Genomic DNA, 18,227 nt, shown 5'->3' with positions numbered 1-18,227 from the left:
TCCCTACGTCTATTTCATTTTGAACGAATCACCCGTCCCAGAAAAATTTACTGCTCTCATGGCAATCGAAATCACAGAGCGTCCCCAACCGGGGCAAAAGACGGCGCTCATCACTGGCGCCGGCGTCGGAGGCATCGGCGGCGCCCTCGCAATTGAGCTGCACAGCCAAGGGTACTTTGTCTTTTGCGCCGTGCGCCGCCCCGACAGCATCACCGAGCTCCTCCGACCCGGCATGGTCGTCGTCCAGCTAGAGGTGACGGAGACGGCGTCCATCGAGGCGGCCGCGGCGCAGGTCGCGGCGGCGACGGGCGGCAGGCTGGACGTGCTCGTCAACAATGCGGGCGTCGTCAAGCACCGCCCGGCGCTGGACTCGGATATAGACGGCGACGTGCGGCATACGTTTGACGTGAACGTGCTGGGGCCGATGCGCGTCGTCAAGGCGTTTGGAGAGCAGGTCATTGCGGCGAAGGGCGTCATTGTGAATATCGGCAGCGTGGCGCCGATTGTGCCCCTGGCGTTTTCGACGTCGTATAATGCGACAAAGGCGGCGCTGCATGCGTACGGCGATGCGCTGAGCATGGAGATGAAGCCGTTTGGGTGCGTCCTCAGATGAGGAGAAAGAGGACACTTGCCCTCTTCCTCCTTCGTTCAGTCATCCTGTGATAACTAACTACTGGTTCAATGCTAACTCGTCCGTGACAGCGTGGACGTCGTGACCGTCGTTACAGGCGGCGTCAAGAGTAACATTGGTACGTCATGACTGATCTTCCTTCCTTGTTCACATTTTGCCGTCACTGTGCAACACAACTCGCTAACAATTTGATGGTGAAAAAAAAGTTCGCGGGAACCCGAGCCTGCCCTCCAACTCGCTCTACATGCCCATCGAATCGTTTTGGCGCCATCGCACGCAAATGTCCAATGGCGACGAGTCCATGGCAACGGATGCGTACGCTCGCTCCGTCGTGCGCATGATTGAGTCCAAGAAGCGGCCGCTTCGGTTCTGGGCCGGCGCAAAGTCGACGCTGGCATGGTTTCTTTACAACTTTGTGCCTCTGCGCCTGCGCCTCTACGTGATGGCGAAACGATTTGGCCTGCTTACGCTCGGCCAGGGCGCCAAGTGATGATCAGAATACAAAAATTGTAAGAATTAAATTTAGTCTTATACGGAAAATGCTAGCCGTCCTGAACGTGCCATTTTAAACTGTACCGCATCGTATTGTGCCTGCACTGATTGTGCCACAGGATTGATGCCGATCTTGACGATACAGACTTGCAATTCCCGTATAATTGCCAGACATTGTGGGGTGACAAGACATGGGCCCTTTGTTTTCCCTTTGCTGTGGAGTGATGAATATGTAGAAGAAGGCCGCCCGCCAGTTAGAAACTGTGACATCATTTACAGAGGAAAAGAAAAGAAGAATTAATTCTTGTTTCGATTAATGCAAAGTCAGGAAAACAGCCGAGACAAATCAGCAATATGCACAAGAAAAACCAACAGAAAAGCCACTCTTAAGCCACACCAATATGGCTTACGTATAAACAGACTTTTATTTTTCACGCTCATTGACCTTTGTATGCTGAGCGCCTACGCCTCAGCCACTATAGCCACTATCCAGGAACACCAGCCCAAGTTGATATCTAGACAAATATACCCCGGATTGTGGAAGCTGGCTGTACCTATGGTACTTAGGTTTCCATGCTGTTCGCGGCGAAAGTCAATTACCTTGGCCTCAAAATCATCGCATCCACTTACTTTAATATCTTTGTGCAGGATCCTAACTGTAATATGGAGTGGCGCTCGCGCTCTGCACACAATGAGATGCTCGGACGCCACCATCTGCTTGGGCGATTACAGAACACAAGCCCCAGGCTGAAATATGCTTTCAAATATATTTCAAACTTTGTATATCATTGGAGGTGGCTTTTTTCACAGCTCTTGCGGATGTGGTAAAATGATAATAAAAGCAACGATCCCCCATCTCTCAAGACTGTACTCTTACACACGCCAACCTCCTCCTTGTCACGCCCTCATTCTCGTCTATGCCTCTTCGTCTCACCATTTGCTCGTCATTTTTTTTCTAAACCACCGTCACACTCTCATCTTTCTCAAGCTGCCTACAGGACAACGATGAAGCTCACCTTGTCCATCTACGCCGCCGCGTTGTGCGGTCAGCTCGCCGTGGCCGGGCCCAGCATCATCGGCGGCGAGCTTGCCAGCCCCGGCTCCGCGCCCTACATGGTCAGCATCCAGAAAAACGACATTCACCTCTGCGGCGGCACGCTCATCCGCGACAACCTCGTCCTCACCGCGGCCCACTGCCTCGTGCACGAGCACCCGCGGTCACTGCGAATCGCCGCGGGCTCTCACTCGTACCATAAACGCGCCGTCACGCGCGGCGTCGCCAAGGGCATCATACACGCCGACCACGACGGCAAGAAGCGCATCAACGATGTTGCGCTGATCCGGCTCCGCCGCCCCTTTAAGCTGACCGACACCGTCCGCACCGTCGAGCTCTCCCAGCGCCCGCAGATTGACGGCGGCACCAACGTGACCGTGTACGGCTGGGGATACACCAGCTACCCGCATCAAAAAAGAATACCAAAGCTGCAGGTTCTGCACCGCAACATTGTCGACACGGCCGCGTGCAACGACGCCTACGTCGAGTACAATGGGAAAAATGTCACTGTCAACCAGCTCTGCACGCAGACGCAAGGCCAGGGAACCTGCTGGGGCGACTCGGGCGGGCCCCTTGTCTGGATCGACGACGATGGCAAGGAATACCAGGTCGGCATCGTCTCTTGGGGCGTCTCGTGTGCCAGAGAGTGGCCGGATGTTGCCACCAAGGTCAGCTCGTACCTGAAGTGGATTGAGGACAACTCTGCATAGATGAGGACGCAATCTCTTGCTCGGCACAAAGCGCGGCACAACTCACATTCCCTTAGAGTTTCGTTTACTTCATGGCTAGAATGAACACATTAGTAGAGTAGGAAATGTTTTACCTAGTCGAATAGAATAGCAGAAAGAAAGAATCAACGGGAAAATACTGAATGTTCGAATGCATTTCCATTTTGTTCGCAGAAACACCTCAACGCCAGATTACATAGCAGCTACAGGCTGCAATCACATATCCATGCTCATCAGGTACATTTCCAGAATCCTCATAAACTTGGCCACGAACGCCTCTAGGTGGAAAATCACCTTTGTTCCCGTCTTGATACGGTGTTCGTAGAATGCGGACCATCGAATCACCTCGCCCTTGAGCCCATCGTCAATCATGCTCAGCAGCTTGAAAGTGAGTGTTTTGAGGATCGTCGTCGGGGGGATGCAATGTGTCAGGAGGTCATATAGCTTCGATCGGACTTGCAAAATTCGAGCAGGAGTGTGCTCGTCCATAATCTCCCTGGCAATCTGTCCAATGAGTGCGTCCCAGTCCGCAGGCGGTATCGGAGTGCTGTCAGTCACCTTTTCGCTGCAACAAAAGTCAGTCCAACCCTGTAAAAAGTCTATACGTAGACACGCGAAACCGAGTATATACTGTAAAACATACTTTTGCGCATGCACTGCCTCATACATCAACAGAGCCTTGCGGAGGTTACGCCCGCTCTCCACAGCTATTCTTTGGTGCAGTCCCTTGACTACGCTCCAATTCTCCTTCTTCGCCGCGTAAGCGAGCACGTCGCAGATTTCTTCGTGCGACGGCGCAGCAACCCGGACAAGCAGTGTTCGCGAACGAATCGGGGCGATGATGTTCGAGGTGGAGTTTGCGAGGAGGATCAGTCGTAAATTGGGCGAGTACTTCTCCATGGTGCGACGCAGCGCAGCTTGCGCATCACGGCTCAGGTGATCAGCTTCGTTGATGACGACAACCTTGAAGCGCTGCTTGGCCGACTGATCGACCTGCTGCGTCTGCGCTACCTCCTTGAGGAGGTCCTGGACAACCACCCTATCATAGTTTCCGACGTCCGACGGCGTGATTTCCTGGTGGTAAACGGATGCGACAATATTGAACTCGAGCTTGCGGTTGCTGCTCGTCTGGAAGACGCGCGAGTCAATCTTGATTTTTTCCACGCCGGGCCCGTAAAGCTCCTTCAAAGTGGCCACGATTCTAGTCTTTTTTCCCGCGCCCGACGGTCCGTATACGAGGAGATGGGGGAAATCGCCGCTTTGTGCCTGGTGTCCGGTCAGCTAACGGTGCATTAGGCAACAAGGTCACAGGTCCTTTGTACAAGAGAGCGAAGGCGATCCGTAAGCTCATCGTGATATGTGAGCGCGTCGAGCGATCTTGGCCTATGCTTGTCGACAATGAGAGCCATTGCTGCTGCGATTGCCTGAGAACTTCGTGGTGATGGGGGGTTGTAAGGGCTTTTTCGGTCTGGGTAGCTTAGCTGGAGACGCGTCGGCGCGTTAAGTGTAGTTAGTGGATGACCCTGGCAGCTCCCCACCAATGGTTGCCTGGTCCCTGTCATCACCATATTACAGCGGCCCAATACTTGATTGTATCATCAGCGTATTGTAGTTTGTATGCAAAACTGCGTACTTCAAATAAGTTCCTGCAATACGGACAGATCTAGATCGACATTATGCTGTACAGTTTCAATCCTCTATTGGGCATGTCGCTGCTGGCCACACTCTGTGGCATGATAATATACATAGTTGAAATTATACATTGGATTTGAGTTATGAGGAAGCAGGGGGTTGACCACCGCTGCCTGCCTCTGCAATGGAGGGAGCAGTTCCAACCTCTTCGAGGATCCGCGCTGGTGGAATTTGGCGCCTGGGACGCTTGAGCTCCTCGAGTGTAACACCGTCGAGCTTAGTGAGACCGACAACCGGCGCCTCGCCCTTCTTAACAAACTCCCATTGCCCTGGAACCGGTCAGAACAGGCCTTCCGAGTAGGGTACACTTGATGAGGAATACTTACCGGGCAGCTTATTACCGGCTAGTCGGAAGGCATCACGGACAACCTGCTCGTGGATGCGGCCGCGGACCTCAAACAGGATCTGGCTGACTGCCATTCTCGTCGCCCAGTGATCAAAAGAACCCTTTCCCTTACCCATTCTCATCTATAATGTGTCAGCATAGCATTCGAGGTGTCGATTCGCCGGGTTCTTTGGCTTGGTGATGACGAACCTCGTTACCGCTGACATAGACACCAACGTTGCAGCATTTCCGCTTGTAGATTCGGTACTTTTGTCCTCGGAGTCGCGTTTTGATGGTATCCTCTGCCACCTTCAGTGACTTTGCGCTGATGCGACGTTGCTTGTCCGTCATGCGTAGGCCAAAGTCGCCCCAAATGACAGTAGTGCCCTTTGTTGAACCCCCTGTAGCCACGCGGGCGCGTCCCTTCGCCATCTTCTTCTTTCGGTTGATATCGGGCTCGAGCCATGTTCCGAAAACTGGTGCGGTTGTCGAAAAGGACTTGGGTTGTTGCGCCCAGGCTGTGGACAGGACTCCCGATTGGCGGAGCAAGGGCAACTGGATTTGTCGCAATGGTGACGGACTACATATTTGCAGTCCCCTGAGGGCATTGACCAATGTCGATGAGGTGCTAGGCTTCATCTTGGCGGATAATTGATCACCTACGAGGAGTTGCTATTCCTCCTTGTTCCTGACGCTCCGAAAATCTTAGCCTCAGTCTGCAGTACCACACTGTGGAGGCCTGACGCATCAGGCACTAACAGATGCCCATTAAGCAGCTCGGCTGGTCACGCACCTCGCGTCACCTTCGCGTCCACCTTGTGGAGCTAGCTAGGCAAGTTCAATGTCCATGCCACGACCTCTGCCTAAGAACCTGACAAGAAAAGGGCCGTCAGCTTAGCTACGATTGATGCGCCTATAAAGCAGAGTACTTTGTGTCGCTGCCTTTTGTCTGGCACTGTGCCATTAATCACCCGCAATGCCTGACATTCGCTCGTTTTTCACCCCGAAAGGTGGCGCTGTCGCGGCCCCCGTGAAAGCTGAGCCGCCCAGCCAGAAGCCGCCCGATAATAAAAGGAGAAGTGTGTGACATTTCCAATTCAAATCGCGACTGCATGCTAATGGCAGTATAGAAGTTAGCCGCAAGGTAGTTGAGGATAGTGACGACGAAGAGGTCGTCGAGTAAGACTGCCACGGAAACCACCGGCAGCTCATAGTGCTCACACTCGGATAGGAAGAAACCCGCTGTCAAGCCTACACCGAAGCGCACCAAGAAGAAGGCCGAGTAAGTTCATTTTCAGAGAGGTAAAGCACACCGCTGATGAAGCAGCAGAGATGAGGGCGTCGAGATATCGACTACGGACTACTTCACATCCAACAAGACGCAGCAAAGCACCAAGCAGGCCACACCTAAGAAGTCCAAAGCTGCTACAACCAAGCCCGATGTCCCAGTGAGAAGCAGTCCCCGATCAAAAGTGACTGCTGCAAAACCAGCTGCGCCGTCCAACGATAAACCAGCGCCAAAGCGAACGACCAAGGCTTCGCACAGACAGACACGAGACGACGACGACGATGCATACATGGAAGACGCTGATGAGGATGGTGACGACATATTTGCTGCCGATATCAAGGCCCGCGGCAAGGGAGATGACGACTACCAGGAGGACTCTGACGAAGACTTGCTCCCTCAGCCGTCGCGTACGACATCCAGAGCGAAACAGACTCAGGAGACCAAGCCCGGCCGTGCTACCGCAGCGAGGAAAAAGCGAAAGACTCCTGAGCTAGACTCAGATGACGAAGAAGAGGAAGAACTCCCGCGAAAGAAGCCTACGGCCTCAAAGCCTCGTGCGCCCCGGGCTAAAAAAGCCGACGAACCCGAAGATGCTTCAATCCAGAATATTCTAGATAGCGTTGCTACAGTGCGGCCTCCAACTCCACCCCCAAAGGACCCAAATGTCAAGTTTGATTGGCGAAAAGCTGCAGGAGGTGGAAATGCGACTGTGCAGCCTGTAGGCAGCGCCGACATCCCCGAGGGCGAAGAAGAATGCTTGAGCGGCCTTTCCTTTGTATTCACCGGTGTTTTGCGCACAATCGGTCGAGACGAGGGCCAGGCACTCGTGAAACGTTATGGCGGAAAAGTTACTGGCCAGCCCAGCAGCAAAACTAGCTTCGTCGTCCTCGGCGACGATGCAGGCCCCAGCAAATTGGCCAAAATCAAGTCCTTCGGTATCAGAACTATTGACGAAAATGGGTTGTTCGACTTAATTCGAAAGCTTCCTGCTCACGGTGGAAGTGGCAAAGGAGCCCAGAAGGCTCAAGAAAAGAAAAAGGCCGAGGAAGAAAAGATCAAACAGCAAATCGCAGAGATGGAAGCTGAGGAGAAGGCCAAAAGAGCCGCCGAGATCAAGGCCGCCAAAGCAGCAGCCAGTATACCGGGTGCAGCCCCCCCTCCGCCTCGTTCTGACACCCCTACACAGCTTCTCACCTCCAAATATGCTCCTACTCAACTGAACCACATCTGCGGCAACAAGGGCCAAGTGGAAAAGATCCAGGCCTGGCTGAGGAATTGGCCAAAGGCCAAAAAATACAATTTTCAGAAGCGCGGTGCGGATGGAATGGGCGGCGAGCGAGCAATCATTATTTCGGGACCCCCCGGTATCGGGAAAACAACAGCAGCCCATTTGGCTGCCAAGCTGGAAGGCTATGACGTTCTTGAAAGCAACGCCAGTGATGCCCGTAGCAAGAGACTAGTCGAAGCAGGTGTCACCGATGTCATGAACAACACTTCGTTACTAGGTTTCTTTGCAGGAGACGGGAAAAGCGTGGACATCACAAAAAAGAAGATTGTGCTCATTATGGATGAGGTAGACGGTATGTCTGGTGGCGATAGAGGAGGTGTTGGCGCAATGGCCAAATTTTGCAAGAAGACTGAAATCCCCTTGATTCTCATCTGCAACGAGCGACGTCTACCGAAGATGAAACCTTTCGACCACGTTGCGTTTGACGTACGATTCAACCGACCAACGGTGGACCAAGTGAGGTCACGCATCATGACAATTTGCCATCGCGAAGGCTTGAAGTTGCCACCCCCTGTTGTCGATGCCTTGATTGAGGGGAGCAACAAGGATATCAGACAAATCATCAACATGATTTCGACAGCAAAATTGGACCAGACAAGCATGAACTACGACCAGGGCAAAGCCATGACCAAGGCCTGGGAAAAGCACGTTGTTCTCAAACCATGGGATATCTGCCAGAAGATGCTAGGTGGCGGGCTCTTTGCACCGGCTAGCAAGGCTACGCTCAATGACAAAATTGAGCTCTACTTCAACGACCATGATTTCAGCTTCCTCATGATTCAAGAGAATTACCTCCGCACCAAACCAATGGCGCTCAACGGCAAGGGTTACAACAAGCGAGAGGAGAAGCTCAAGACATTGGAATTATTTGACCAGGCTGCGGAAAGTATCAGTGACGGCGATTTGGTCGACAGAATGATTCATGGTCCTCAGCAGCACTGGAGTCTGATGCCAACGCACGCCGTATTCAGTACCGTTCGTCCCGCGAGCTTCATCGCTGGCCAGCTCATGGGTTCGACTTTCACCTCATATCTCGGAAATCTCAGCAAAACTGGAAAGCTTGGAAGATATATCCGCGAAATCCATTCTCACATGCGCTTGAAGAGTTCTGGCGATCACAATGAAGTTCGCCAGCAATACATGCCCATCCTCTGGAAGCAGCTCATCGATAAACTTCAGCTTGAAGGTTCGGAGGCTGTATCAGAGGTCATCGATCTGATGGACGCATACTATTTGACGCGTGAAGACTTTGATGCTATCCAAGAGCTTGGTGTTGGGTTCATGGATGAAAACAACGTCAAAATTGAGACCAAGACCAAGGCTGCCTTTACACGAACGTAAGTATCATCTGGTCTTTGCAAACTGGATGCCATAACTAATGTATCACTTAGATATAACGCCATGAGCCATCCGGTACCATTCATGAAGGCTAGTACGAATGTTGTAGCGCCAAAGAAATCAGCCAAAGACATGCCGGATCTGGAAGAAGCAATCGAGGAAGAAGACGACGCCGAATTGGTAGAAGCCCCCGTCGAAGATGACGACGAAATTGATTTCAAAAAGGACAAGTATATCAAGCAGCCAAAGGCAAAGAAGGCAACCAAAAAAACAAAAGCAAAGGGGGATGACGAAGAGGATGAAAAGCCCAAGGCAAAATCGAAGGCCAAGGCTAAAGCCAAGAAATAGCGCCTGTCGGATGCCACTGTTTGGGTTGCATAATCCGGAGTTTTGGAGTTGATGGCCACATTTGTATGTATGGACAACTAGCTGTGTGTGTATTGCTGTTTGGGAATATGAGGCAAGCTGATCTTTCTGTGACCTAATTACCAACATTGTGACCCGTTGACGTCGGTGAGATGACCCATCCTCAATCGGCGACATGTTACGACTGCCGATCAGCAGAGCAGCGCTAGTGCTGTTGAGTCATCAGTGGAATGTTATCAACACCCAGACGACAAATAATCAACTTAAAATGACTCTAACTGTGAGATCAAATTCTGGCAACATTTAAAAAGTAAGCACTGTGCACAATGACGACGACAAGCGCCGCCTCTGCAGGGCCCTCTCCCATAGAGTCGCCTGTCTTTGAAGTAGTAAGATTCACCCACATCGCGATCCAGGATAACCGTCGTGGCACTTACACAGATGTCATTTAAAACAAATAGATACGACCTCAGCTCTCCCGGACGGCAAGTGACCAGCGGCCAGTCGTGCTCATGACCTGCGGCATAGCAGGTATGCAGCCCAAATGCACCACAGACATTCCAAAACTCTGGGAACCATGCTCTCGCTCCCTCTCCCTCTCTCTCCCCCATGTTATTAACCCTCAATACAAATATAGGCGCTGGCAAAAGCACCCTAGCCAAGACAGTCACTGCGCGTCTGCCCAACTTTGTGCGCTTCTCCGCCGACCAGACTGTCCACGAAAAGCACGGCCTCTGCGGCATCGACTTTGCGCGCGACAAGCACGCCGGCTACCTGGAAGACGCGCAAACAGTGATCAAGACGGCCCTGGCGGCGCTCATAAAGTCTGGCGGCGCGCGCGACGCCGTCCTGGACTTGTCCTTTTACAGTAAAGAGTACCGCGACGAGTACAAGGCGATTGTAGAGGACGCGGGTGGGCGCTGGGTGCTCGTCTTCTTGGACGCGGAGAAGGAGCTGCTGTGGAGGCGGATACAGGGTCGGCGCGCGGCGCGGGATAGTATACCGGTGGAGAGCGGCGCAAGAGATGGCGACTCGGCGTATGATATTGAGCGAGAGACTTTTGAAATGTATTGGAAGGGGTTTGAGCCTCCTATGGGAGAAGGGGAGATTAGAGTGCAGGTGTCCTAGTGGCGCAGAGATGATGTCATACTATCCTCTGAATACATGTTCTCGTCGGCGGCGCTTTAGGAGTTTTTGAAATTGTATGCTCGGAACTTGGTCAAGTGTAGAGACTCGACATCAAATTGTCAGCGCCGGCCGGCTTAGTCTTTCACAACACCCTCACTCTTTACAGACTGTCGCGCGGCTGGTTTCGCCTCGAAATGGTTCGTGAAACAGGTGACAAAGATGCCTTGTCCAACTAGCAACCTCATTCGGAGTAGAAAAGAAGACATCGATTGCCGTGAGTGGTCCAACCTAGGTCGGCCAACCTTCATCAGACTTCCTCACTTGGGTCTGGAATCCGGGCAGAATTGATGTACATCAACAGGTATGCATGTGAGCACAAGGACGACAGAAAGTGGGCAATGCATTGAAAAGGTAGACACCGTCGTTTTGATTAAAAGATTGTCCCGAAAAGGATCTTCCGTCTAGTCTACACGAACAAAAAACAATGACCTGGTCGTGGTCGAATATGAAGAGATTCCCAAACAAGAATATAGACCCCCGTCTCTCCGTGCCCTCCTTTTCTCTTCTTATTCAGCAGACGCCCTCGCGAGTGCCTCGTGCAAATGCGGCGGGAAGCGATAACGCAGCTGGCTAGTATATGTCGTCAAGTCGAGCGTCATCTGCTTGAGCTGATCCACCATCATCCTGCGCGTTCCCTCGTTGCCGCTAAACTGGCCATTGGTGAGCTGCTCGCGCTGTCGCACGCAGCAGATAATGGTCCACATTAGCAGATTCGGTACGTTAATGGAGACAGGCTGCGGGAGGGCTGAGAATTTAGCCGCGTAGGAGCGAATGGCGCTGGCGTCGCCGCTGGCCTCCAGTGGCAGGATCTCAAGACCGCGTATTTTCTATTTCGTGTTAGCAAGTGATTGGCATGGTCCAAGTATAACATCAACTCACGTCAAGACATTGTGCCCACTGGGCAGTTTCGACAAGGTTCTTGATAGTGCTCATTTCCAACAAGACGCGGCAGGCCATCTTATTGGTGTCTTGGATCTTGCGGTAAAACATGGCATCGCGCTCGTACATGTGCATCATTGTCTTGGCAAGCTCGATCGGATCGTCAATGGCAGCCAAGCTCAGGCTGGTCCCTTGCTGAGCATCTGCATCATTGCCGCCGGCTCTAGGCTTGATGGGCATCAGGCGCATGGGATCCTCGCCAATTTCGAGGGAGATGGCTTCACTGATAGCGCGGCTGACGATTGCAACGACAGCGTCGTACTCACCCGCAAGGTGGTACAGCAGTACAGAGTCGGTGGTTCTCCCGTTCTCGTCGGCAAAACTTGCCGCCTGCAGCGTGACCGTGTTAATGAAATCGTCCTCATCGCTCAGCCCAATAAGAGGACCCCGGATCTCGATAATGCCGCGGATGCGCTGGCCATCTGGGCGAATATCACCGATGAGTTTGCTAAATTCGCGTGTCTCAAGTACCAGTTCACGCAGGGCTTCGTGGCACAGGCTGCTCTGTCGTCGACCAGCTTCGCCACCCAAGTCTTGATTGAGGCAGATCAGCGTCAGATAGTCGACAGCTGATACGACATCGGCGGCACGGAAGTCGCGAGTGTAGTATCCAATCATTCTGCCAAAGTTGATCTGAGACAGATTCTTGCTGCTATAGCTGCGAAGATCGTTTGGCGCCGACATCGGGTCGCTAGGCCGCAAAAGGCCATAGTATTCGAGAGCGATACCAAAGTGGACAGCATCAATGTATGAGAAAGAGTATAGGTAGCCAATCGCATCTTCAAACATGCCGGAAAGTACCTGAAGATAGAAGAACATGCCAAAGCTACCACTGTTGTTATCATCGGAGACAGTCTTGGGAAAGTGCTTAAGACCAATCTCCCGGATACTGGTTTGCAGTTCTGCAAGACCATACGACTCGCCTGCCATCTCTACAGTCTTGTCGCCTTCACGCGCGAGGTTGAATTGCAACCAAATCCAGTCGTTGATGTCTGTGTTGAAGCCATTCAGATCGCGGTTCGCTAGCTCGATTCGACCAATGATCTTGTAACAAGCCATGCGGAACGGATCAATGGAGTTGTCGGGGGCATTGCGGTATCGCTGGACGTATTCATTCGTACAGCGCTCGAGCAATTTTCTGTTTGTGATCCTGCGGTCTTCGCTGGCAGCATAGTTGTTGAGATATGTCGAGAATGTCCTGTCGATTCCTCTGAAATGATTGCTGTTGTCGTTGACATATTTTGCGGCTTCGTTAACGTTGCCGGAACGTATTAGGTAGAATACTATCGCCCACACAAATTCACCCTGAACCTGCTGCAGCTCCGTGTTGTCGGGTACCAAATCCTTCCTCGCTGAACGAAGGCGGATGTATGCCTTGATCTTGCTTGTGATGTCGGGAAGACCACCAAGCTTGGCCTCGTGAGGATGCTTTGCGATGAGGCTCTCAACCTCTCGAATGAATTGCTTTTCCAAAAATGCATTTGCGCCACTGAGAATTTTCTTCTTCATCTCAACAGACTGAGGAGAGTTTGGATTTTCATCCAGATATATGCCAGCGAATTCGCGTTCCTTTGTTGCGCTGTAGCCCAGAGGAGAGTTGACGGACTGCTCCCCGACGACTTCAATCATGGCACGGTATGCCTCGACTATATGGAACGCATGAGGCTCGTGCGACTTTTCTTCAACCTGGCAGAGCTCATGTAGAATGGGATAAGGGCGGTTATCGAGTCGGCACATATTCAGATTGCGAACTTTGTCGGCAAGCTTCAGCTGTCTTTCGCGCGTTCCCCGGTCCTCTAGTCCACCCTTCTTCTTGACATCCGCGGCTGGATCGATGTCTGTAAACTCGGACTCGTGCATTCCGATGCGGCTAGGAGCACCAATTACAGATCGATGCAAGGCGGAATTTCCGAACACTGAGGCGCGAGAGGCCTTGGGAGCACCATCCTGTGCTTTGCTTCGTCGAGAGCGGCCGAAACCGCCCTGACTTTCGCGGCTGGCAGCTCCATTCTCCTGAGGTTTGATGCCAAAGTGGTCATAAATCCGCTTGCGCTGCACATCCCATTCCATCGCAACGTTGTCTTCGAGAAAGTTATCAAAGTCGCGGACCGATCGTTCCAAGCCGTCCGAGATCATGCTTAATGTTGTTTTGGTCTGCAGATTCGAGAGGTAAGTTTCGACATCAATTTCGCTCGGAGCGTAGCCGCCATGCGCGGCGCGTTCGGTACGTCCCTGCACGTCCAAAAGTCCCAGGTCCTTGGCCGCAGCACCAGGGTTGACGCCTGCTGCCGCAAGCAGGTAGTGCGCCTTGCCTTCGAGGGGTTTCTCGTTAGGCTTAGACTGAAGCTTGCGCAAACGGTGGCGGAGATCGCCGAGGCCGAGCTCGAGGCTCGGAAGATCTTCCATATTTGAATTGTTCTGACCACCGGCTTTTTGCGTCTTTGCAAACAAGCTATCGAAGTAAGCGCCTGCGGGCTGCGAGGGCGCGGTCACGCCATTCTGAGTGTTGCTTTGTGGTTGGTTGGTGAAAAGACTGCCGCCAAGAGCAGACCCAGCGGGTTGCTGTTGTTGACCACCAAGAACGCTCGCGCCGGCTGCTTGAAACGCATTGGAGGGCTGGGTTTGCGCCGGTTGACCAAAGACGCTGCCGCCTGTCGCAGGCTTCGCACCGAAAAGGCCACTGCCTGTGGTTCCAGCTTGTTGCGTCTGAGCTTGATTGTTCTGACCGAAAAGCCCGCCGGCGGTTGTAGCTTGTGTCTGGGCCTGGTTGTTTTGGCCGAATAGACCGCTGCCGGTCGTTCCCTGCGTCTGGGCCTGGTTGTTCTGGCCGAAGAGCCCACCACCAGTCGTCCCAGTCTGCTGCGTTTGGTTCTGCGTGTTTTGCCCAAAGAGTCCACCCGTCGTGCTTGTCTGTTGCGTCTGATTCTGCGCAGGCTGTCCAAACAGTCCACCCGTCGTGCCCGTCTGTTGGGTCTGATTCTGCGCAGGCTGTCCAAAGACACCGCCAGTCGAGGCCGCAGCCGGCTGGGTGCTTTGGCCAAACACTCCGCCCCCAGTCGCGGGCTTGTTCTGCGCGCCAAACAACCCGCCGCCGGTCGAGGTCGCGTTGCCCGTCTGTTGCTGATTCTGGTTATTTTGCCCAAAGAGCGAGCCGCCGCCGCCAGTGGCGCCGCCACCACCACCACCACCGAAAAGAGACATGGCTGCTGGTCGGGCGAATGTTGAAGCTCTCGGGTTTCGCAGGGTTGAGCTTTACCCAAAACAACAAGACGTGGGCGGTGGCAGGGTCGGAGTTGGGCGCGGCGAAATCAACGGGGACGCGGTAAAGAGAAGAATCACAAAGCTCTCTGAGTTCGTGAGCAATGAATTGATGCTATTGTGCGCCCAAAGTAAAGTGTTGATGGTGGAGGCTGGATGTGCCGTCGCGTTGATGTTGCGTTGCTACTTTTTGCGTGGTTGCTAGATTTTTGGCGGTTGGTTGCTGGCCAGGCACGGGAAGCTTAGACCAATCATAAGGGTTGGCAGAGCGCATGTGGGGCCGTAGAAACAATAAGTTCATGAGCATCGCTACAATATGTCTTATGCGCCTTTATTTACGATAAGTGTGATTATTCTTTGTCATTTCTAAAAGTGTATATGGTAGGCCATGTTTAGAAGATGGCGACAGGCACACCGTGGACTGATCCGGCAGGCAGAAATCCTGGCTCACTTTGATAACCCGGGCAAGCGGGTGACAGAGCAAGAAGCCGATTGCAAGAAGAAAGTGATAGATAGAAAATGTAGATGATTGAAAAACATGAAGAGGGTAAGAGAAACACTTCAAATATGCGCGTTCGTAGTAGATGTGTCCAAGCCTCTATTTTCTGTTTCGTCATGGTTTCTCGTATCGAATAGGATGCTGGTGCATACTGTCCCCATCAGTAAAATCCGTACCACTCTATATCATAATTATTTGTTTTGTCTATATCAGAATGCGCCTTTCCCATATCGGATTCAATCATGCGTCGCCGCCAAACTCCTTCTTCCACTTTAAAGTAGCGGCGTCCACCTTTTTGCGGTACGCTTGCTGACTGTTGCACATCTCGAGATAGACTTCGTATTTGGCGTCGAGCATTGCCAGCTCGCCGGCATCGGTACCCGGCTCAACCAGACGACCGCGCTTGCTCATGCGATCCATGATGCTCCAGAGCGACTCAGGGTCGCGACCTTCTTCGTTGTGGCTAGCAGCCTTGGCACCCAGCATGGCAGCACCGTGCACGACGGCGGCGTGAACATAGCGAGGGATCAGAATTGGCATTCTGCAGACAGTAGCCATCAGGTTCATCAGAATCGGGTTCTGGCACTGTGAGCCCGACATGAAAATTGACGAGATTTCGTGACCAGACTTGTTCATCTGCTCAATAATTTGGCGCGTCTGGAAAGCGATAAACTCCATGGTAGCATAGTACCAGAGAGCCATATTGTCGGTGCTCTTGTCACTGTCAAGTCCAATCATAACACCCTTCATAGTAGGATCTGCGATGGGAGAACGGTTGCCCCACAGATCACCATAGAAGAAGTGGTGGCGGCCGAGGTATGACACGGCGGGTGCATTGTCCTTCTCGGCCATGTATTCGAGGTGGGCGTTGAGCCAATCGTAAATGTGTTTATCCTCGGCTTTAGCCAGCGCCTGCGTCGCGTTGAAGGCGGGGTGGATATCCAGCATGTGTCGAAGCAGCTCGCCGGTCGCGGACTGGCCACCCTCAGCCATCCAGAACTCTGGTAGGAGTACATCACGGTAGGGACCCCAGACGCCTGGAACAAAAACCGGGTTCTTGGACATAGCAAGATGGCAAGTCGAAGTACCAGCCACAGCAGCCAGGCGAGTAAACGCCTGAGCAAGGTCGTTGTCGGGGACATTGGCGTTGAGCTCGTCATCGCCGAGTTCAACCTTGGCGCCAACAGTTCCAATCCAGCCAGCGTAAGCATCAATGACACCACTGCCGACGGCGATGCCTTGGGGAAGGCCCAACTGAGAGGCAGACTGCCTGCTCAGGGTGCCAACACATTCACCAGCACTGGCGTATCTTCCGTTCTGGAAATTGACATAGTTAGCTTCTGGCCCAGATCATTAAACTCGAGTGAATTTGGGCTCAGTTGGAGCAAAGACGAAAATCAATATGATGGAAGAAGAGAGTGGCTCACCACCTTATCGACGCCTCCCATGCGTTTAAAATTGTCTTCAACCAAATCACTCAGACCAATCGTGTCATAAAAGTCTTCCTGCCAGCCCTTGACACTGCCATCTACACCAACTGGGACAAAACCCTGCTTGCAGACGGTGCTGCAAAAGCTGCGACTCTCATTTCCCGTAGCGATATGAGTGAGGGCATCTCCGAGATCGTAGAACTTGGATCGGGCGAAAAGCTCTGGGGGCATATTATTTTTGAGCCAGAGAATCTTGGGAATTTCCATTTCGATGCTCATTTTGCCTCCGACGTATCTGAGGAGGTTGTGGCCTGTATTGTTGATGAGCTCGGTTTCCTCGACAGGTCGGTGGTCGAGCCACAGAATGACATTGCGGTCATTGCCGTCGTTTTGGAAGTCAGGGCCGGTAACGGCAATCGGTTCGTCGGTGTCGGTCGAGAAGACGGCCAAAGAGCAAGTGGCGTCAAAGCCAATGCCTTTAATGGAGTTGGGGTCGACTTGGGATTCGCCGACTACCCTGCGAACACATTCGCATATGCACTGCCAAATGTCTGTCGTAGATTGTTCCTGTGCACCATATCATTAGTCCACAGAGCCTAGCTTGAGTCTATGCGACGTACGTAGTAGCCAGTCTGAGGCTGCCACAACTTAATGTCCTGTGCAGCGAGGGCTTTGATGTCGCCAGATTCGTCAATGATGCAGGCGCGGGCGGAGCCTGTGCCAACATCGATACCAATGTAATGGTCCTGGTGTGTCATGATCAGTCTTGCGCCGCGCTTCCACTGAGAGCTTTGGGGTTTTTGACAGCGGCGCCAAATGGCGGCACGCCAGAGGGGCAGCTCTATGAGGGCGTCTTACCAGCTCCGCTAGAGGTCTGTTGTGAGATTCTCGGTCAGTTTCCATATTGGCTGGACAAACGTGAGGATGAATGGTCGCAGTACATACTCCATTGGGTTGATAGGCTTATTGTAGGCGTACATGGCGGCAGCTTTGGAGCAATTCGCTGAATAAAAACCAGTCGATTAAGCTCTCCGGGCTGATAAATTGATTACCAATAGGTCGCTAATCGAGAGAGAGAAGCAATTGACCGAGCGCGTTTGTAAGTGTGATACTTGTCGGATTGTCGAGAAAATTACGAGGGAAAATGAAGGTTCGGGGACCACGGGAGATACTGAGGGGGAGGGGATGGCGGGGAACTAGGGGCGTGTGCATAGAATAAGTAGAAGTTGGCAGACGAAGAAACGGGGCGAGATGGAAGTTGCCACTGTAAATGACGATAGTCCGGCGGCCAGCAAATGGCCAGTGGCCGGGGAGCTCGGCGACGGCGACCGAGATGGATAGATTCAGGGCATTTTCCGTCGTTTACAGCGCTGTTGGGCCCGGCATCGCTGGCTTCTCCGCTGTATCTTCCCCGCTATGAGCTCAATGCTGGGGCACCTCCAGTTTTCCGTCTTGCTCGGGCAACATTCACCAGTCGCTGGGATGATTTTTTTGAGTTGACTAAGAATTTGGCAGTCATTTCAAATCTGAACCGAGTTTCATTGGCTCTCGGTTACAAGTTTTCAAGTGGCAAAATGCGCATGTGGCCGAGTTGGCTTCTTTCTTCTTCGGCAGTGAAGAGTGCTTCAACACGCCCCGCAGCATTACCCCGACAGTGGTAACGGGAAAAAACGATTCTAGCATCTACACGTGCCACGTGTATTAAGTATCA

The 18,227-nt window shown here is 52.6% G+C and overlaps 8 protein-coding genes across 8 annotated transcripts; 4 read left to right on the top strand and 4 right to left on the bottom strand.

Annotated features, from left to right (window-relative positions):
• Nucleotides 1-58: 58 nt before the first annotated feature.
• On the top strand, nt 59-1,121 carry BBA_02901 (short chain dehydrogenase; the record flags this gene model as incomplete). Its single annotated transcript, XM_008597998.1, has 3 exons — nt 59-597; nt 703-749; nt 838-1,121. The coding sequence occupies 3 exons, from the start codon at nt 59-61 to the stop codon at nt 1,119-1,121; spliced, it is 870 nt and encodes a 289-aa protein (XP_008596220.1).
• Nucleotides 1,122-2,128: 1,007 nt separating this feature from the next.
• On the top strand, nt 2,129-2,887 carry BBA_02900 (chymotrypsin-like proteinase 5A precursor; the record flags this gene model as incomplete). Its single annotated transcript, XM_008597997.1, has 1 exon — nt 2,129-2,887. One exon carries the CDS (start codon nt 2,129-2,131, stop codon nt 2,885-2,887), a length of 759 nt encoding a protein of 252 aa, XP_008596219.1.
• A 234-nt stretch (nt 2,888-3,121) lies between these two features.
• BBA_02899 (putative activator 1 subunit 5) lies at nt 3,122-4,314 on the bottom strand (the record flags this gene model as incomplete). Its single annotated transcript, XM_008597996.1, has 3 exons — nt 3,122-3,470; nt 3,549-4,171; nt 4,228-4,314. 3 exons carry the CDS (start codon nt 4,312-4,314, stop codon nt 3,122-3,124), a joined length of 1,059 nt encoding a protein of 352 aa, XP_008596218.1.
• A 364-nt stretch (nt 4,315-4,678) lies between these two features.
• BBA_02898 (ribosomal protein L16p/L10e) lies at nt 4,679-5,561 on the bottom strand (the record flags this gene model as incomplete). The annotated part of the gene is made up of 3 exons (XM_008597995.1): nt 4,679-4,866; nt 4,924-5,065; nt 5,133-5,561. The coding sequence occupies 3 exons, from the start codon at nt 5,559-5,561 to the stop codon at nt 4,679-4,681; spliced, it is 759 nt and encodes a 252-aa protein (XP_008596217.1).
• Nucleotides 5,562-5,898: 337 nt separating this feature from the next.
• BBA_02897 (replication factor RFC1 C terminal domain-containing protein) lies at nt 5,899-9,184 on the top strand (the record flags this gene model as incomplete). Its single annotated transcript, XM_008597994.1, has 5 exons — nt 5,899-6,001; nt 6,053-6,101; nt 6,154-6,204; nt 6,253-8,835; nt 8,890-9,184. The coding sequence occupies 5 exons, from the start codon at nt 5,899-5,901 to the stop codon at nt 9,182-9,184; spliced, it is 3,081 nt and encodes a 1,026-aa protein (XP_008596216.1).
• A 344-nt stretch (nt 9,185-9,528) lies between these two features.
• BBA_02896 (ATP/GTP-binding protein) lies at nt 9,529-10,330 on the top strand (the record flags this gene model as incomplete). Its single annotated transcript, XM_008597993.1, has 3 exons — nt 9,529-9,591; nt 9,664-9,733; nt 9,840-10,330. 3 exons carry the CDS (start codon nt 9,529-9,531, stop codon nt 10,328-10,330), a joined length of 624 nt encoding a protein of 207 aa, XP_008596215.1.
• Nucleotides 10,331-10,896: 566 nt separating this feature from the next.
• BBA_02895 (nucleoporin NIC96) lies at nt 10,897-14,530 on the bottom strand (the record flags this gene model as incomplete). Its single annotated transcript, XM_008597992.1, has 2 exons — nt 10,897-11,217; nt 11,270-14,530. 2 exons carry the CDS (start codon nt 14,528-14,530, stop codon nt 10,897-10,899), a joined length of 3,582 nt encoding a protein of 1,193 aa, XP_008596214.1.
• Nucleotides 14,531-15,326: 796 nt separating this feature from the next.
• On the bottom strand, nt 15,327-17,496 carry BBA_02894 (FGGY-family pentulose kinase; the record flags this gene model as incomplete). Its single annotated transcript, XM_008597991.1, has 5 exons — nt 15,327-16,403; nt 16,514-17,083; nt 17,137-17,262; nt 17,375-17,390; nt 17,462-17,496. The coding sequence occupies 5 exons, from the start codon at nt 17,494-17,496 to the stop codon at nt 15,327-15,329; spliced, it is 1,824 nt and encodes a 607-aa protein (XP_008596213.1).
• Between the last annotated feature and the right edge of the window lie 731 nt (nt 17,497-18,227).

This window comes from Beauveria bassiana (assembly GCF_000280675.1).
Source record: "Beauveria bassiana ARSEF 2860 unplaced genomic scaffold BBA_S00006, whole genome shotgun sequence".
In the NCBI taxonomy this organism is placed as follows: Eukaryota; Fungi; Ascomycota; class Sordariomycetes; order Hypocreales; family Cordycipitaceae; genus Beauveria; species Beauveria bassiana.
The sequence above is the reverse complement of the archived record's forward strand: the minus strand, read 5'-3'. Positions and strand labels throughout refer to the sequence as shown.